Source organism: Rosa rugosa, chromosome 5 (assembly GCF_958449725.1).
Source record: "Rosa rugosa chromosome 5, drRosRugo1.1, whole genome shotgun sequence".
Classification (NCBI taxonomy): Eukaryota; Viridiplantae; Streptophyta; class Magnoliopsida; order Rosales; family Rosaceae; genus Rosa; species Rosa rugosa.
The window spans coordinates 4,096,588-4,116,112 of record NC_084824.1 but is presented as its reverse complement, the minus strand read 5'-3'; the positions used below and the strand labels follow the sequence as shown (position 1 = coordinate 4,116,112).

Here is a 19,525-nt window from a genome sequence, read left to right as displayed (position 1 = left end):
GTACTAAAGTTGGGTCGGGGTCCGAACTTCAGGTACCAAAGTGATAGTTTTGGAAACTTGGGTACAGAAATTCGGAGTCGGTTATAGTTTGGGTACTGTTTATATTTTTTTCCCTTTAATTTAAGGAAAGAATAAAACATGTTAATAATAAAACTTAGGAAAAAAAAATTTAAAGCATTAGTCCACCTCATTTTAAAATCCTAGCTCCACCATTGCTGGTAGATATAAGTAGCCCTAGGCAATTAGGTTTCGATAATATGGAAACTAGCCGAGTGTTTATAATGCTCCCAAATATTGAAATTTCAAAACGTAGAGCACCGAATTAAGTGGTCAAGTCAATGAAGATGGTGAAATGAGAGTGGTGGTGGTCGACGATGATGATGACCTTTGACTGAAGCAGTCACTAAAGTTGAGACCTACATTACACGTGCCATTTTAGCTCCTGCTCGGTGCTTGCCCACAAAGACTTCACTTCCACAGCTGACACTACTTTTAGACTATTGAGTAAAGCCAAGTCCCGCTTGCACTATCAATTCCCAACAAGGACAGGATGCAGAAGCAAATTACTGGGAATAAGAAGTAGAAATCAAATAGATTTTGATGAATTTAGCTGTTATAGAAGTCACATTGTTGCAAAATATGGATGTAATAGCCTGGTTTTCACCAGCTGAAGAGTAAAAGCTTCATAACCAAAAATCCAAAATCAATTGTCAATTATAAGAGAGGCCAAATCCTTATAAACATATATGTTAGGTTTCCGTTTTTTCACTGTCTGAAGAGTAAAAGCTTCATAACCAAAAATCCAAAATCAATTGTCAATTATAAGAGGGGCCAAATCCTTATAAACACATTTGTTAGGTTTTCGAGTTTTCAATGTGGGATTTACATTATCAACGTTATTATTAGTGGTTGCTTTTTGGTTTTCAGAAGTTGATGCAGTTTGATACGAAGTGCCCTAACAACGTTGATGGTGGGTTTTCAAAATTTTTGAGAATGAATACTAAGGGATTGGGTCTTGTTTTCGCCCCATAGCCAGGGTATATACATTAGGCTTATTTTCCAACCCAGGGCCCAGACCCCATACAGAAAAGAGAATAGGGGAAAATCTAGCTACCTCCTTTCTCCCTGCTATCTAACTTTCCCTCTCTTGCAACTCTTGGATATTGCAATGGCAGGGCAACAATAGTGCAGGTCTGACCATAAATTGTGATGTGCAACAATCAATGGCACGAGTAATAACTAATAAGAGTTGGATTGGATTGGGTCACACAGAAAAAATGTGAAAAAATTGCGGGTAACATGTGACCGAAAATCATGAAATGTTTTGAGGACAGTTATCGCACATCCATGATACTCAATGTTATAGTTACTTGTCATTCTCGAATTTGCTCGGATCATAATCCTCTTCTATATCCTCTTCTATTGTCATTCTCTAAGGCCTCTGCCAATCATCAAAGTCTTTTTCGGTTCCGCAAAATGTGGTTAGGCCATAAAGACTTTCGGCCTTTCATAACTCATTGTTGGTCTTCAATCAATACTCATGGGTGCCCTCTATTAGTCTTGCAACACAAATTACGTGTGCTACGTGAAGCTCTCAGATCCTGGAATTGGGAGGTTTTTGGGAATATTCATCATAGAGTTCGTGATGATCTGGCGGCTTTAGCTGATTTACAACAAGTCATTTCATCTTCAGGGGGCTCTGATGCAGATTTTGCTAAGGAAAATGAACTCCAAGCCAACTTGAATGAGTCTATCAGATTGCAAGAGCTTTTCTGGAAGGAGAAGTCTAGATTGAGATGGTTGTCAGATGGTGATCGTAACACTTCTTTTTTTCATGCTATGTGTAGAGCAAGGAGGTCTAGGGCTTCAATTTCTCTTCTTCGGGATGGAAACCAGGTTTACGATGATCCAATTTCTATTCATAATCATATTCTTAATTACTATTCAGACCTCTTTGCTAACAACGCAGATTATCATGATACTGGTCTTATTGGTCGTGTTATCCCGTCAATGGTTACTGATGATGAAAATAGTATTCTCATTGCTATTCCCTCACCTGAGGAAGTTTGGGAGGCGGTAAAATCTATGGATTATGATAGTGCTCCGGGTCCAGACGGTTTTAATGGTCACTTTTTTATTTCATGTTGGGATATAGTAGGGGCTGATGTGGTTCTTGCAGTGCAGTACTTCTTTATTCATTGTGAGTTGACAGCTTCTTTTAATTCGGGCATCATTATACTGGTTCCAAAGGTCGACCATGCAGATTCGATCAAGCAATTTCGCCCTATTGCTCTCACTAATTTTGTGTTCAAGATTATTCCGAAAATTCTTGCTATGAGGCTTGCTTCTAATGCTTCTCGTATTATTTCGCCTCAACAACATGCTTTTGTTCCAGGCCGCAACATTTCTGATTGTATCATGACCACCTTTGAGTGCTTTAACATGTTGGATTCAAAGTGTTATGGTGGCAATGTAGCAATCAAGGCAGACATTACTAAGGCTTTTGACACTCTTTCATGGGGTTTTCTTCTTAATGTTCTGGAGGCTTTCGGTTTTTCTCCAAAATTTGTGCTTTGGGTGCGAGCACTCCTTCAGTCAGCTAAGCTTTCACTGTTAATTAATGGAAGGCCAGTGGGTTTCTTTTCCTGTGGTAGAGGTGTGCGTCAGGGTGACCCGTTGTCTCCATTGCTTTTTTGTTTGGCTGAGGAGGTATTAAGCCGTGGTCTCTCTGAGCTTGTATTAGCAGGTAGACTTCATCCTATTTCTTCTCCCCGTGGTACACAAGCTCCTTCCCATGTGTTATTTGCAGATGATGTTATTATTTTTTGTCGAGGGGATAAGCACAATCTGCAGCGAGTGATGACTTTTATTGCGGAGTATGGATCCGTCTCAGGGCAAATTATTAACAAGGCAAAGTCTCAGGTTTTTCTTAGCAAACATATGTATCGTCGACGCCACTCTATTGCTTCTTCTATGGGGATACCTCTTGGTTTGATGCCTTTTACTTACCTTGGGGTGCCCATCTTCCGTGGCAAGCCAAGAGTTACTCATTTTCAAAAATTGTTGATAAAATTAGATTGCGGTTCTCTAGTTGGATGGGTTCACTTTTATCCATGGCTGGGAGGCTTCAATTGATTAAATCAGTAATTTACAGTATGCTAGTGTATAGCTTCCAAGTTTATGAATGGCCTGTGTCTTTGCTTCGTCGACTTGAGGTATGGTGTTGAAACTTTCTTTGGTTTGGATCAATTGATAAACGCGGGATTCCACTAGTGGCATGGAAGGTGTGCTGCTCTTCTTTAATGAAGGGGGTTTGGGGCTTAAACAGTTGGTGCTTCTGAATAAATCTCTTCTTTTAAAACGGTGTTGGGAAATTTTTTTCTTCTTCTTCTGAGGGCTGCGTTACACTTCGGGCTCGTTTTGTACGTGACAGATTGTTAAGAAGCTCACATGCGGCTTCTTCCATATGGCCTGGGGTGCGTAAGTTTTGGCATTTAGTTTTGGAGAATGCAAGATGGCTTATCGGTTCAGGTTCCCAGGTTTCTTTTTGGAGAGATAATTTCATTGGGAGGCCTATTATTGATCTATTTGGTTCTCGTGTGGCAATGAATGATCTTAATGGCTTGGTGTCTGATTTCATTGTTAATGGCTCATAGACTTTTCCTGATCTTCTTCAACTACATTTCCCAGATTTATGTGAGTTGATAAGTAAAATTCCTATTGCTATGGCTCCGTTGGCAGAGGATAAGGTTATGTGGTCTGCTTCTTCATCTGGGGAGCTCACTGCCAAGCTTGCTTTTCTTTTTTCAAGACAGTCTTTGCCTTCGGTAGAATGGGGAAAACATATATGGTCCAAGCATATTACACCAAGAATGTCTCTCTTATCTTGGAAGGTGTTACGTGGTCATGTTTTAAGTGATGACTTTTTACAAAGGAGAGGAGTAGCTATGGCATCAAGGTGTGGCCTTTGTTGTAATAATTCAAAATCTATTGACCATCTTTGTTTACATTGCTCCTTTGCCTCTTCTATCTGTCCCTGCATGGTTTCAAGGTTTGAGTTGGGTATGGTTCCTAACTCCTTAATTGAGCTTTTTCATTTGGGACTTGGTGGTCGTAGCCCTCAATTGAAGGATTTATGGCTTGATTGTTACACTTCAGTTCTATGGTTTATCTGGCAAGCTAGAAACAAGGCAAGATTTGATGGAGTAGTAGCACATGCTACGGTGATTTCTAGACTTATTTCAGGACATATACAAGCTTCTAGTCGTCTTTCTAAGGGATGTATGCATAATCTTGTGCAAGACCTTCGACTTGTGAAAAGTTTTGGTGCTTAATGTAATCCACAGCGTGCCCCTACAATAATTGAGGTAAATTGGCATACTCCCCCTTTTGGTTGGGTTAAGATTAATTCAGATGACGCTTGGAAAAGGTCCTCCAACCTGGGGGGTTATGAGGCTGTTTTTTGTGACTATAGGGGGAATTTTCTTGGTGCTTTTTCTTCAAATCTTGACATCCCTAGCTCGGTTGCAGCTGAGGTCATGGCAGTTATTAAGGCCATTGAGTTAGCATGGGTCCGTGATTGGAAGCATATATGGTTAGAAGTGGATTCTTCCATTATTCTTAATTTTCTTCGCTCTCCTCTTTTGGTGCCATGGCAACTTAGAGTAGAGTGGATGAATTGCTTGCACCGTAGAGTGGATGAATTGCTTGCACTGCATTTCTCAGATGCATTTCCGGTCCTCACATATCTTTCGTGAAGGTAACAGACCTGCTGACATCTTGGCAAATCATGGTACTACTTTAACAAGCTTAGTTTGGTGGGACGTGACTCCTCCATTCATTGTTTCGACTTGCAATAGTGACTGTTTAGGTCTTCCACAATTTCGTTTTCGTTAGCTAGTTGTTCTTTAATGTTTGGTGTGTTCTGCTATGGAGGTCTTGGCTTCGTCCCCCTCTTTTTGTATCTATTTTTTCTTTATTAACATGGGGTGGTAAGGAGGTTTCTTTTTTGACTTTGTCAAGGAGAACCCAAATGCTTCCTAGGCCCAAGATAAACCCCTTCGGCGCATGTGAAATGGTAAGGAGGTTTCTTTGCCTCTCTTATCTCTCTTTTTGAGCCAAAAAAAAAAAATGTTATAGTTACTTAAAATAAAATAGTATTGTTAAGCTTTCACTGAATAAGTCACATTTCCAAAGATTTGTGAGATTTATGAGGTGTGTGACAGCTTATTTGAGGTACGTTGCGGCGGGGGTGAAGTTACGGAATTGGGGTGGTTATATAGGGACATTTAATGCAACATAAGATATTATAGAAATAAAGAAGCCATAATCTAAGAAAAAATCTTTAAGAAATGGAGCGTCTTTGTTCTTCCATTCAATAAAGTTCATCTTCTTTCTTCCGTAGTCAGAAAATACGAAAAAAATAATTGAATGATATCAATAATTATGAAGAAAAATTAAGCCTCAATCATATGGGGGAAGATAAAAGAAAAGAACCAAAGCAACTTTTCCCTAAGTAGCTTCATTGTAGCTTTAAATTTTCTATGTATGGTAGGAGACCCCATCCACTTTTGAGTTTGGTCCATTTTAGAGTGGACATACCACTCGATATTTATGTGCTTTTAGTTAAAGCAATTGCTCAACAAATATCTACATTGTTATTTGGTTACATACTATAGTGTGCAAAAGCAAAAGCCATCCATTCTCTTCAAATCATAACAATGCATAATTGTTTGAGTCACTCTATAATTATAAGAGAAAAATTCAGTTACCGTCCCCAAACTATGCTGCCAAGGCCAATTTGATACCCAAACTCTCAAAAGTATCAATGTGATACCCAAACACGTATTTTGACATCAATGTGATACTTCCGTCAAAAATTCCTAACGGGGCCGTTTGTTTGCTGACGTGGCAAGCACGTGGGGTCTCAAAAAAAGTAAAATGACCAATTTACCATTTTTTAATTCATTTTTTTCTTTTCATTTATTTTTCTTTTTTCTCTTCTTCTTCTTCTTCTTCTTCTTTTCATTTCTTTTTCTTCTTTCTCTTCTTCTTCTTCTTCTTCTGGGATTTTCCTCTAGCCAAACCGTTGCAAGCTCCGCCACCACATTTCCTTAATTACCTGACAACGTCATCAGCCACCCACCTCATTTTTTTTTTTTTTAAATCTTCTTCTGGGTCTGCTTCTTCTTCGAGCTCGGTGGTTGGATGCTGAGAAATTGAAGAGGATGGGTTGGGTTGGAGGCGGCGGCCGTGGAGGGTGATAGGAGAAGCGGAGTTAGGCAGGGATCGGGAGTTGGGGTTGGCAGCGAGGTCGAGGCAGGAGAATGGGAACTGTCGTCAAGGTCGCCGCTGCTGCACCAAAATCGAAGGCCAAGGCCAAGCCCGAAGCAAACGCCGAACCAATCAACCCCAAGAGAAACGTGAATAGGAACGTCGGCATTCTGAAGCCAACATGAGGGAGATCATTCGCAATAACCAGCTGAGTTGTTTGAACTTTTTTTTTTTTGGCAGTCGGAGTTGTTTGAACTTTGAAGGGAAGGAATGGGTCAACTTTTTGGAGATTGGGAAGTTGCTTTCGCGTCATTTTGTGAAGGCCGAGTGAATGAGAATCATCTTTTGGTTATTATATTGTGTAAAAGTAGGAAAAGGTCCGCACGGTTCTTTTGAGACCGCAAGTAGGGGTTTTTTAATTGATATTTAGTGGTGAATGTATAAAAGTAATTAGATTAAACATTAAAAACAAAAAAAGAAGAAGTCATATTTGTGTGCAGCCCACGCCCCACTGCCCACTAGCCCATGCTTTTTAACCCAAAAACAATAAACAAATACCCAACAATAAAAAACTCCCTTTGCTGTAACCAAAAAAAAAAAAAACTCCCTTTGTTCATCCCGAATCGGGATTTCCAGTTCATCTTCATCACTTCCCCAATTTCCAGTTCCAATTTCTTCCCCAGATTCTTCCCCAATATAGATAGCTTTGCTGTTTTCTTACTCTGTAAAGGAACCGGTTACAAGCTATAACTGAACCGAAAAACACGGTTTCCGGCAAAAAAAAAGGACGACACCAAACCGGAAAAAATATATCGGTTTCGGTTTCGGGCGATGAAGTTGGTCTGGATTTGGAGGTTGAGGGCGATGAAGTCAGCCGGGTGGTGTTGGTGGCGCGGATGCCGCCGACTTTAGCAGCGGCGAGGATTACGAATTGGGGCTTTTCGGCGGCGAAGAAGGACTCGACGTCGTTTTAGCGTGTGAGGTCGAGGTTGGTGTGGGTGTGGAGGAAGAGGTTGGTGAAACCTAAGGACTGGAGCTTGCGGACGATGGCGGAGCCTAATTGGAGAGGATATCGGCGGGGTTAGTGATGGTTTGGGTGGTGGAGAAGGAGAGGAGAGAGAGGAGGTGGAGAGAGAAGAAGAAGAGTCAGGTTGAAGAAGAAGAAGAAGAAAAAGAAATGAAAAGAAAAAAATAATAATAAAAAAAGAGGGTAAAAAGTCCATTTTGCCCTTTTATTTTTTGCCCACGTGCTTGCCACGTCAGCAAACAAACGGAGCAGTTGGATTTTTTTTACGGAAGTATCACGTTGATGCCAATATAGGTCTTTGGGTATCACATTGATACTTTTGAGAGTTCGGGTATCAAATTGGCCTTGGCAGCATAGTTTGGGGACGGTACCTGAATTTTTCTCTAATTAATAACTATACTAAAGGAAGGTTTTTGGTACTGTAGCTTTAGAACAGTGACCTGACTTTTGTGTCCCTGCATTCTCTCTGATTTTTCAATTGGTTGCCCTGCGTGCGCTTTTACGGGAATGTCCTCTCGACCCGGCCGTCTGCAACCCTGCTTCTGCCGTGGCAGCACGTGTTTGATCTAGAGAGAGGTGGGGAGGTCGTGGCAACCTGTGCATTATCCAAAGAAAGGTGGAGGCAGTGATAGGGAGGGCTCGACTCTCCCTCTCACTGACGAGAATGGCAAACCCTCCATTCTCACCGATCCTTCGCTCTCCTTCTTCCACGATTACCTCGAAAGGTAAATCCATTCCTGCTCACCTTTTTCAATTCATCAGTCTGATATTGATAACTTAAACGATTTGTTTCAGTGTCAGATGCCTTCCTATGCTAGCAAGAATGAAGATTGGAAGCCGATGCAATCTCTCTTTCTCTTTCGCCCTGTGATTTCTATTGGGACATGATGTACATGTGTTTGATTGAAGAGTTTTGTGAGCGTGGAGAAGCTATGTAGTGTAGATAAATTTGGAGCTTCTGGGATTTGAAGAAGGAAGAAGGAAGTACTAAAACAAAGTGATTGAGGAACGAAAGTTGTGTTTTTGTTTGATCAAGGTTGCCTAGATGTTTGTAATATATGTAATACGGTGGATCTCTTCCTTTACTTTAGCTCTTTTTTTTCACTGACAAATTATTGTTGTGGCTTTAGATGTTGTTATCTATTGAATGATTTGACACTGGATGAGTTGAGGAGCGAATGTTCAAGTTATGAAGATTTGTTCAGCCAAAAAAAAAAAACAAGTTATGACGATTTGTAGGACTGCCTCTATCTTCAAGGTCGTCAAGCATATTGGCAACAAAAGGGTTAGTATGATAAGTTTTTAAGATAATTTGGTACTATTAGATGTCAGCCCATTTAAAGTGATATGTTTGTGACAGTGACTGCTGTATTTTGCAATGACTGGTCTACAAAGTAGGCTTGATAATATATTTCTTCTGTGCATCAGACTATCGACGAGAGCCAGACACGGGGCTTGATGAAGGACGCTGAATGGTTCTTAGTTTTCAACAATATTGACCTATTGTGGAAGGAGCACTTACAAGCGCTCAAGTAACATGGATAGACTAAAGATGATTGCATTCCCAAAAAAGACTAAAGATGATTGCTTATAATACGAGGTATGATTTGAAGATAACAAGAGATATTCTACCAAACTTGAATGTTTACATTGTTTTATGACTTTATCCATGTTGCCCAGATGTCTTGGATTCATGATGGCAAAAATGGTGTTCCAAGAACTCATGGACCCCTCAAAATTCCCAAAGTTCTAGTCATTTCTCACAAAGGTATCAACCAAATTTTCTATTTAGTACGAGCCTTTCAATTATATGATACCAGACCAGAGCCTTGAAACTTGGAGACACCATGCTAAATATGTCAAAATAGCTATCATCTGTTATAAGATTAATTAAATGATTATGTAAATATTTGTGCAATTATCAAAGACTCTATTTGCATGATCGGTAAATGATTGAAGACAGATTTGTGTATTCACATGAGACAACTTGAACTTTTGTATAATCTAACACCATTTTTGATATAATGTGCAAATTCAGGGAAATAACCCTTCATGCTTATGAATTTCTATTGCATAGGCATATGAGAAAGCTTTAGTCCACCCCCTCCCTGTAATGCTCTAGTGTTCAGTTTAGCATAGGCATAGTGGTTTAGGTGAATTGCAAATTCTTTAGGGAAGGTAGCCGCATAGAGTTGAAGAACTGTGTAATGTGTGGTACTACGTGGAGGCGTTTCAGATTAGGATTTAATATTAATGTAGGTTTTCAAGTTTCAGAATTTCAGTTTGATTTTTTAGGCTCTGGAATTGGTAGAGTATTATACTTGATTGGATATCAATCTGTTAGTAAGATTATAGAAACTTTTGAACAATTCTTATATATGGTTTTGAAACAACTTGAGGTTTGATTCAAGTTGGTTTTCAACATAGAAATGGAAAAAAAGAAGAGCGGTGGGAGGCGGTGGACTAAAGCTTTGGCCTTTTTTCCTTCTGGAGAAGAGCATCACATGGGAGAGCTTGGAGATGTTAATGCGTATTTTCAGCCTTTTCCCTTCTTTCATATGAAAATAGTGGAAATTATTCTATGCACCGACGGTGCAAATGACCAAACACTTATAAGATGATCTCAACCCTTGATATTTATAATTAATATTTTTATTAATAACCTAAGAGTGTATTTAATATAATCTAACCATCCATTTATGTCGGTGCACTGAATCCTCCCCCATGAAAATAGTCGCATTGCCCTTTTGCTTCTTTAATGCTTAAATTATCATTCTCTAATTTTATTTTTCTTCTTTTTTAGCTCAGTGCTCATTGCTCCTTCCCAACACAGAACATGGGGTTGAAGGTCAGTTACTTTTTTAATTGTTTAGTTAGCATTAAATTCATAGTTTAAAGTAGTGATTTGTTGGAAGGATGGAGTAGCATAGAGTGTTGAAGTTACAAAAGAACTTTAATCTCTTTTGTCATAATTATACAGCAATAGTAATCTACAACTACCATTTCGACATTTATGTAAGGAAATAAATTATGATCAGTTACCATCTCTAGCTTGCAGAGAAATTGAAATGTATACAAAGCATATAACCATCATTAAGGGACTTGATAATTTTTCTTCCTACAAGCAAGAGAATGCAACGATGAAATGAAAAGAGCAAAGCATGTGAAGTTATCGGATACTCAAAGTGGGGAGATTGCCTCCACCTATAGGGCAATCTTTTGTACTGAAATCACATCTACCATTTTGTGATGAGTTAATGGTTTTTACACATATTGCATATAGAATGCAGCTTCTAGAACCGAGTAGACACAATGTAACCTAACTTATAAATAATTTTGCTTAATTTAATTTTGCCTATCTTTCATTTCGTTTCAGCATAGCTAAGTTATTTTTATTAATCAAACCACAGTCAACCACACAATTCTTATTAAATGAACAAGAAATATTATAACTTTTTACCCCGTAGCATCGCACGGGTTATTTTTCTAGTTTGATATCAACCTACTGATCAATAAGTTTATGTGACGCTCTAAACATTTAATACTACATTTTTCATGAAAAATCTTTAAATGTTGTGTGTATGACAAACGTGAGGTATTTGACACTACTACCTCTCTCCAAAATTTTGATTAGTGGATCTTCAAAACAAGAAATTCATCTAGTACGAAAGTGATTAGTATAGAATCAAAAGAGTCCATGGTTGATGATGACTAACTTGATAGAATATCTTCAAAGTGGTGCCTAGTACCTGCAAGGCTGCAACTTTGGATTTCATCTGGTAATGTAATATCGTGGAGACCCATATAAAGCTCTTATAATCAACTAAGTTGTAATTAAGCTCATTTTTTAATAGCTTACCAGCTTGGTGGCACTAGCTTACTCACAACCTCGACTCAGACAAGTGCTTCACACTTGGAAATCCACATCCAAAAGGGTGCTTATAATATATGTAGTTGTGCTCCCATATATATATTTTCCCACTAAAATAAATAAACTTCTAAAGTTGTAATGTGAATTCCGCACAAAGGGAAACAATAGAATGTAATGATGATAATTAGTGGCATAACAATCCTCGCTCACTCCCCAAAGTACAAGAATTCTAAAGCTGGCTGGTGGAGATACCCATACTGCTCGGAAAAGTCTTAATTTGGTCCATTTTACACAGCTTTCTGACCTTTAATTGATTAATTAAGTTCCAAAAAAGGTGAATTCACCACTTTCTTCCTGTTCCTTTACGAATGTGATGGTGCTCCACCCACTTAATGAGGCATCATAATCATGATTATTATAATTATTGATTATACATAACTGAATAAATTATCATCAATTGAAAGTTCTATAGTGCTTTAGAGTATTGAAATTTTGAAGTAAAAAATAATTTGATTACAAACAATTTACGGTGTATCTCATCTACTTGTTTAATCTAATAAATTCAGGCTCTAAAATTTCAATACTTCATCAAACTATAAAACACATCCCTCAAACCCTAGAAAGATTGTGCGGAAGTCTTCAAAGTGGTTGAGCAAAATATCAAGTCAATTAAAGACTACTTGCTATAATGTCCAGGGACAAATCGAAGTGGGGAAGCTTCTGTGGCGATGTGATGGTTTTCAACCTGCGTAGCTTTATCTGGAGTCTGGACCGATGTTGAACTCGAGACAGTAGTGTTTAGCCATAGATCGATTATCTGAAAGTGATGTAAACAAATTAATGGGAAGACTGACTTTGGCTATCTTGGCCGTATCATTATTCCTTGATTTTTAGTGAAACATATATGTGGCATAATCTCTCCTTCAGTTTCCGAATCACTGTTATTATGCTATGCAGCTAGCAAAGTTACAACGAGGACAAGAACCATTTGAATCTAGCTAGAAAAGCTATGCTGACTTTAGAACACGTCGATGTTCTTATTTTTCCAAACTAGTCTATCAAATCACGTGTAATTCTTTGTGTATTTGACAAGTTTGTAAAATAACAACCTCTATCAAGAAAAAGTGGCAAGACTAGTATGCGTTTTGGGTAGAATTTTCTTCATTGTAATTGGTTGAGAAAAAGATATAAATTTTTTTTATTGTAAATGTTAGAATGGACCTAAGGCTTCGTTTGGTTACCGGAAATGAAATTAGTTCCTTGGTCTTTTCCATGAACATGGGAAAATAAATTTCCCACTAGTTTCCCTAGCTACCAATGTTTGGAAACACCGGAAAAGTAATCGCAAAATGTATTTTACTTTCCTTTTTTATGTTTGGTTTGTACATTAATAGGAAAATAGGTAACATCAAATTTTCAATAATATCCTTATTATCAAAATATAAACAATTCAAGATTCAAAAGTTTCTTGGATAATTTGGTAATAACAACCATTAAAATAATCTTTAGAGTAGGTCATTAGTGTGCAATTAATGCAGGGAATATATGAGGGAAAATGAATCTCATGGGGTGTGGGAGGATCTATTTTCCCCCCTATTTTCCCTTCATGCAGGAAAATTGTTAATTTCCTTGGGTGTGCCAAATACAGGAAATGATCAACTTTCATTTCCCAACTTTTCCATTCCGTGAACCAAACGAGGCCTAACATTAGTCTCATCATTCTCCATAAGAACAACCGAGGTTGTTGCCCAAATCTTAGTTCATTTTTTGAACACACACATATGTTTGATTAATCGAGCATTTAAATGCTCGTTTGACATATATATATGGTTGTTGTGTTTATGAAACTCTTTCTTTGTGAGATTTTCTATTCGATTTTTTTTTAATCAACCCCAAATCGGGTGCCAATATATTGCATCACAAGCCATAATAGGTCGTTACATACTCTTCCGCAGTAGACAAGAAGATAGTGGTAGTACCCACAGTGATACATAGCTATAGACCCACTCATTAGACAATTAAATACGTAGACATAGCGAGAATCCTCCTTTGATACTACTCCAAATGCATTAAAGGTACATAGAATGCATACAAATGCATAACTTCCTAATACAAGGAAATTATTGTAATTAGATAAACTAAATAACATAGGTATGGGTCTAGGGCAGAAACCCTAACCCAAAATAAAGTCCAGAGCAACTTCCAAAGAAGGCCTGCTCAAAGCCCATTAGGCTTGCCTTGGTCCCGACCCAGCCTCCATCTCCAACAACCCAGAGCCAGCGCTGCAGTTCCTGCTGACCCTCGCTGCCACCACCGTTCCACCATGATCCCCGCAGCCATGAATCCAACCGCCATGACCTAGATCATCACGAACCATGCCGCAACAACCACGTCGCCATGAACATGCCCCAACCCCACTCCCTCCAATCCTGCACCACATGGCCACCACATCCTAGAGATTTCATACCGGGAATCTAAAGCCAATACAGCTCGTAAACAACTCCAAGCAACACCCCCTCAAGAACACCCTAGATGTTAACATCATATTCCCATTCGGCCGTAGACCAAGCGGCGTAGGTGAGGCCTATGCCAGGGCCGCCACTGGATGAGCGCGATCTCTCAGTCTGAAAACCCGCCGCCGACCTAAGATTTTTAGAGAGCGCTCAGACCCTCTCTCCTCTTATGTTTTTGAGATTTTCTATTCGATTGGCCAAACAGAAACATAATCTATCAAGAATCTCATTAAATTGACAAATATTCAATGTAAGATAAAATTGATAGTATTTTTTTTTTGAGAGAAACAAAAATAATTTCATTGATAAAATAATAACGACCTTACTAGGTAAGCTAGAAAGATCAGGAGATTCTACAAAAACTACTTGGTGTCCAAAATAAACTATTCTTGAAGGTAAATTGTCGACAGGAGGGAGAGAAACTTCTCTCTCAAACCCTAGGCGGCGAATCTGATCGTGCAGCAAGAGTGGCTGCCGGTCCGACAACACGCCTTCTTGGCGGCATCGTCGGACGGGCTAGAAAGGATCATGTGTCCGGTGGTGTTTGCCCGGTTTGAGAGAAGGTTGCAGGAGTGTTATGCTGCTGTCCAGAGTGCTTGGAGGAATTAACGGCGATGGGCAGCGATGGGTTAATGGCTGGAAGTCGGGGCTGGTGTCTCTTTGCCTTAGGGAGGAGCGTGGAAGGCATGGTAGGTGTTTTGAGGAGGTGTTGCAGGATCGGAGATCGCCTGAGGATGATGACCGGGAGGCGGCATCGTTGTAAATCATGTGGCTTAGATCGGATCGGTTAGACCTAACCGATTTGGGTGGTTTGGGTCTCATCTGGGGAAAGCTGTGCTATTTGTAATGATGCTTCTTCGTAATAGAGTTATCTTTCCGGTATGTCACCACTATGTCAAAGCAAATGGAGTAGCCATTCGTGCACTCTTTGTTATTTGGTGCTTGTTAGAATACATAGATTTTGTAGATATCCTGGTATTATTTCAGGATATTCTCTTTATGCCTATTGTAATATGGGGTTTAGGGTCTACGTCCTCTCCTTGTATTCTACAATTTCATTAATCAAGGCTTGAGGGCAGCCGCACCAGCCCCATTTACAAAATAAAAAATAAAGATCAGGAGATTCTTCGATCACATCTACTGTTCAATTTATTAAATATTAATTGAGTTGTAATGTGTACAATTGAAGTTGAATTACGCTAAGCATGTGTGGCTAGTCAGCTATACACATAAGTTATATGTGCAACATATATAAGAATTAGGAAAAATTGCTATAAAGAACACACTCGCCCCCAAATATGTACGTGCAATCAACATGTTACAAAGTCATTACATTTCGCCTTAGATCAAATGCAAATTAGGTATTGGTATATTAATCGAAATGCTTAAATCATGGGATCCTCAAAATGATGTATATTGACAGAGATAGTGATACATGCACGCCTAATGTGAAAGCTGGGTATGTCCTTATATGCAATTTCAGTTTTTACTTTTTACCTAAGCCCCGCCGAAAAGGAGGCTAGCTGGCTAGCTAGCTAGCTTTATTCACAAAAATGGATTCTTTTATTATCTCATGCATAGTGAAGCATCGTATTTGTCTATATTTTTTGGATTACAATAAACCACTGAAAATAAACAAGGTGCTGAATTTTGAATGGTTCTCTTGCCTTCTTCATCAGACAAATAATACACGGTGATATTTGGACAGAACACATCGAATCCGGACAAGACCCTACAAGAAAATGCCCTCAAGCATTTACTAAATTTCTTTGATATTTTTCAATACCATATATATATCCAGCCCTTTTAATCAGTTTTCCACTATAAAGACCACAAATCATCACCTATCAAACAGAGGCACTCATCTCTCTCACTCTCTGCATGCAACCAGAGATGGTTAGTATGCAGATAATTCTGTTGGCTTCAGCTCTTCTGGTTTTTGGGGTGTTTATGAATTCTTCATGGGCAGAAGAAAAGCTTGTAAATCTGACCAGGTTGCAGATGTTTGTGGATGATCTACCTGACATGCCCAGAATCCAAGGCTTTGAGGTTGTCAATGGCGTTCCAAAACCCAGGTCATTCAAGATTGGCATGTACGAGAAGAAATGGGTAAGCAAAACCAGAATCACTCCCCCTCTTTAATTATTTTATCTCACCTATTTTATTATTATATTTTGATTCCTTTGGCTTTTCCTATGTACAGAACTATTTTCTTTTGATTCTTCTATGGTTTCAGTTTTTCTACTTAATTTGTTGCTTTAGATAACATCTAGGACACTAATTTGGCCAGACTGAGCTTGAGAGGCTGTCATGCCTCTCTGCTCTAAGTAGATCTAACTTTCATATCCCCTCAGAGAGTCAGAGGGTAGTTCAAAATTACACCAACTCGAACTAAAATTCCACTACTTTTGGGTTTCCATGATAATAAAAATTAAGATGTAGTTTTTCTTTTTGAAGAATTAGATGGTATAAAAAATGTAGCTTAATTAAGCTTATATTATTATGATTAGTTGAACTATCGGAGATTGAGCTAAAAAGCTCCGAATCTCAGAGTACACAGCCTCGGAAGTCGGAAAATAGAATGTGCGGAAAAATTCTATATCACCATACAATTCACGAGTCAAGAGGGCCCGAACAATTAAGATATTATTAAGTTCTTGACCGTTCATTTAAAAGGTTTAAATGGGTCATCATCATTTAATTCCAATTGTGCATAGCTGGCATTGCTAATCATATACCTAGCATAATTAAAGTCTATTTCTTAATTCCCTCTACAGAAATTCCACAGAGACCTACCGGCATCGACGGTGTACGCCTTCGGTACAAGCAAGCGCACAGCAACTGTCCCTGGTCCAACAATCGAGGCCCTCCATGGGATTTCCACCTTCATTAGGTGGCAAAATAATATCCATTCAACCAAACACATCCTCCCTTGGGACCCCACCATTCCGACAGCCGTAGCTTCCACCAAGAAGGGCATTCCTACCGTGGTGCACCTACACGGCGCCATCGGAGAACCCGAGAGTGACGGAAATGCAAACGCATGGTTCACCGAGAAATTCGGAGACCGTGGTCCCACTTGGTCAAAGAAAACATATCGCTACATTAATCAGCAACAGCCCGGAAACCTATGGTATCATGACCATGCCATGGGGTTGACCAGAGTCAACCTCTTGGCCGGTTTGCTGGGGGCCTATATCATCCGGAATCCGGATGTTGAGGGTCCGCTCGGACTTCCTCGTGGTGAATTTGATCGTACGTTGGTGGTTTTCGACCGTGCATTTAGCACCGATGGTTCGATATACATGGATCCCACAGGAAACAATCCCTCCATACACCCACAATGGCAGCCGGAGTACTTTGGCGACGCGATTATTGTAAACGGAAAGGCGTGGCCAAAATTGACGGTACGACGTCGTAAATACAGGTTCCGAATCATCAACGCCAGCAATGCAAGATTCTTTAAATTCTTCTTCACCAACGGGCTGAGATTCATCCACGTGGGAGCTGACTCAGCATACCTTGGAAAACCTGTTGCCAGCAGGGACATTTTAGTGGGGCCATCTGAGATCACTGACGTGGTAGTTGACTTTTCAGAGTCAAAGACTAACAATGCTATCCTAGCCAACGACGCTGCGTATCCTTACCCCTCCGGCGACCCGGTCAACGAAGCCAATAGCAAGGTCATGAAGTTTTGGATTCTCGGCCACTCAGAGGTTGACACGTCGCGTGTTCCGGAGAAGCTTATCCACTACCCTGCTCCTGATTTATCCAGTGCTTCGCAGACTCGCTACATCGCCATGTACGAGTACACTAGCGACATTGATGAGCCGACGCATCTGTATCTGAATGCCAAACCCTACGAGGCTCCGGCGACCGAGACCCCCAAAGCGGGGACGACGGAGATTTGGAACGTGATCAATCTGACGGAGGACAATCACCCGCTGCACATTCACCTTGGGTTGTTTGTTGTACTGGATCAGACTGACTTCGAGAAGGTGGAGGAGTTCAAAGATTGCATGACTAAGCTAAACGACGCTGTCAAGTGCCAGATAAGCAAGTATGCACGTGGCAACAAGACGGAGGTGCCAGCTCACGAGAAGGGGTGGAAGAACGTTTTCAAGATGAGACCTAGTGCTGTGACAAAAATTCTGGTCAGATTTGCTTACATACATTCGAATGCATCCTATGAATTCGACCCGACTGCCGAGCCTGGTTACGTATACCATTGCCATGTAAGTATACAACGACACACATTAGTTTTTTTTTTTTTTTTCTTTCGATAATTGTATAATGTTCCGAAATATGGTAGAAGTCGCTCATCATCGTAATTATTTTTGGGTACGTGTTTATGATAGAGTATGGGTTCACGGGTATACTAGATAATATAAGCAGCTGAATAAAGCCTGTACAAGGTCTGGTAGCCTGGGTTAGTGTGTCCAGAACAGTCCAACTACAGATGCTAAACTCAAACTTGGATGGCTTTGTTTGTTTGATTCTCTAACTGATATGCTTCTATTTGATTCTTAGGTTATAGCAATCGATGAAAGTCATTAGCAGTTTCAAATTTAATTAAATTGTTTTTTGAACTAATTGTGCAGATCTTAGATCATGAAGACAATGCGATGATGAGACCATTGAAAATAATCCGTTGAGAATTGGACACAGTCAAATTATAGGTAATTAATTAGTCCTAATCTGCTGATTAGTTTGCTGTTTAAATTATTTTCTTTTGCTTAGTTGTGACTAGTTCTTCATTGTTATGCAGGTTTTTGAATAATCCATCAGGAACTCCCACTCCAAGCTAGGTGGTGTTTTTGTCACAGAAGTATTTTAATTTACAATATGCTTGATTAGGTTGTCCAAATATTAGCAATAAAACTCTGTTTCTCTGCTACTCTGGCAAGCAAAGATGTAATCATATAGGTTGCAAATAGATATTTTAAAAAGGGTTTTTCGTACATAGCTGATTCATTCAAGGTATTATTATTAGTACAATTAGTATTTCTTCTCTTTTCAAACAAGTAAATGAGACTATAAACATTCCCATCAACGCAAGTAAACTACGTAGTTTGAAACTTTGAATCATACACTGGCATTATTTTTATTTTTCACATCAGTAATTGGCCGCAACTGATACCATTGAATTAAGTGATAGTACTTTGAATAATTCAGATGGCTCTGTTTTCAAATTATGGATGATAGTCCTCTGTTTTTTTTTTTGCCAAGGGAATCAATCCTTGTGGCAAGAATATTGAGCTTGAGAATCGGTTTAGGAATTCTCAATTTCATTTTTCTCAGTCAAGAAGAAAAACTCACGCACAATTATTCATCCTTCAAAAGAGCTCAACTTTTGAGCACGCCACATTATAGTCACCATCCCATCTATATGATTCATAGCAGCCAGTAGTAAAGTGATCAACATATGGTTTTCGAATGGAACAGCTCAAACAGTTCCAGTGAAGCATCAAGAAGAAAAGCTCACTGGATCATATCGTAGTATCATACATTAAGACAATGTCAATAGGGTTTTATATTCTCATGACCGCTTCCAAATGATTCAAGTAGTCCGGTCAAAGATCGATCAATACGGTCTTCAAAACATTGCTCTGTCTACGCAGAAATTGAACACCACCACCTCGATCGTCCCCTAAAGTTGCCATCCCACAGTTAGGTTCTTTCAAATCCAGGGCAACCTCAAACTTCAAATAATGAATAATATTAGAGACCAAATGGTACAAAACGATGCTTGCTAACGCACAGATCTGAATATGTAACTCATATGTGCCAATCACACACACACACACACACACATTTACTACATTAAGAAATAAGGATCTT

The 19,525-nt window shown here is 39.4% G+C and overlaps 1 protein-coding gene and 1 long non-coding RNA gene across 2 annotated transcripts; both read left to right on the top strand.

Annotated features, from left to right (window-relative positions):
- Positions 1-5,772: 5,772 nt before the first annotated feature.
- On the top strand, positions 5,773-8,576 carry LOC133707800 (uncharacterized). The gene is made up of 3 exons (XR_009845286.1): positions 5,773-8,025; positions 8,096-8,336; positions 8,431-8,576. It is a non-coding gene; the product is annotated as an uncharacterized LOC133707800 (long non-coding RNA).
- Positions 8,577-15,346: 6,770 nt separating this feature from the next.
- LOC133709770 (multicopper oxidase LPR2) lies at positions 15,347-18,645 on the top strand. Its single transcript, XM_062135636.1, has 4 exons — positions 15,347-15,793; positions 16,462-17,919; positions 18,286-18,363; positions 18,453-18,645. Exons 1-3 carry the CDS (start codon positions 15,566-15,568, stop codon positions 18,337-18,339), a joined length of 1,740 nt encoding a protein of 579 aa, XP_061991620.1. The 5' UTR covers positions 15,347-15,565; the 3' UTR covers positions 18,340-18,363; positions 18,453-18,645.
- The last annotated feature ends 880 nt before the right edge of the window (positions 18,646-19,525 follow it).

What these genes read in the sequence shown, in the direction of transcription:
- LOC133709770 (XM_062135636.1), top strand. Translation starts at nt 15,566, where the DNA reads ATGCAACCAGAGATGGTTAGTATGCAGATAATTCTGTTGGCTTCAGCT. An exon ending in GCATGTACGAGAAGAAATGG is followed by an intron (nt 15,794 to 16,461) that starts GTAAGCAAAACC and finishes TTCCCTCTACAG; the next exon opens with AAATTCCACAGAGACCTACC. An exon ending in GTTACGTATACCATTGCCAT is followed by an intron (nt 17,920 to 18,285) that starts GTAAGTATACAA and finishes CTAATTGTGCAG; the next exon opens with ATCTTAGATCATGAAGACAA.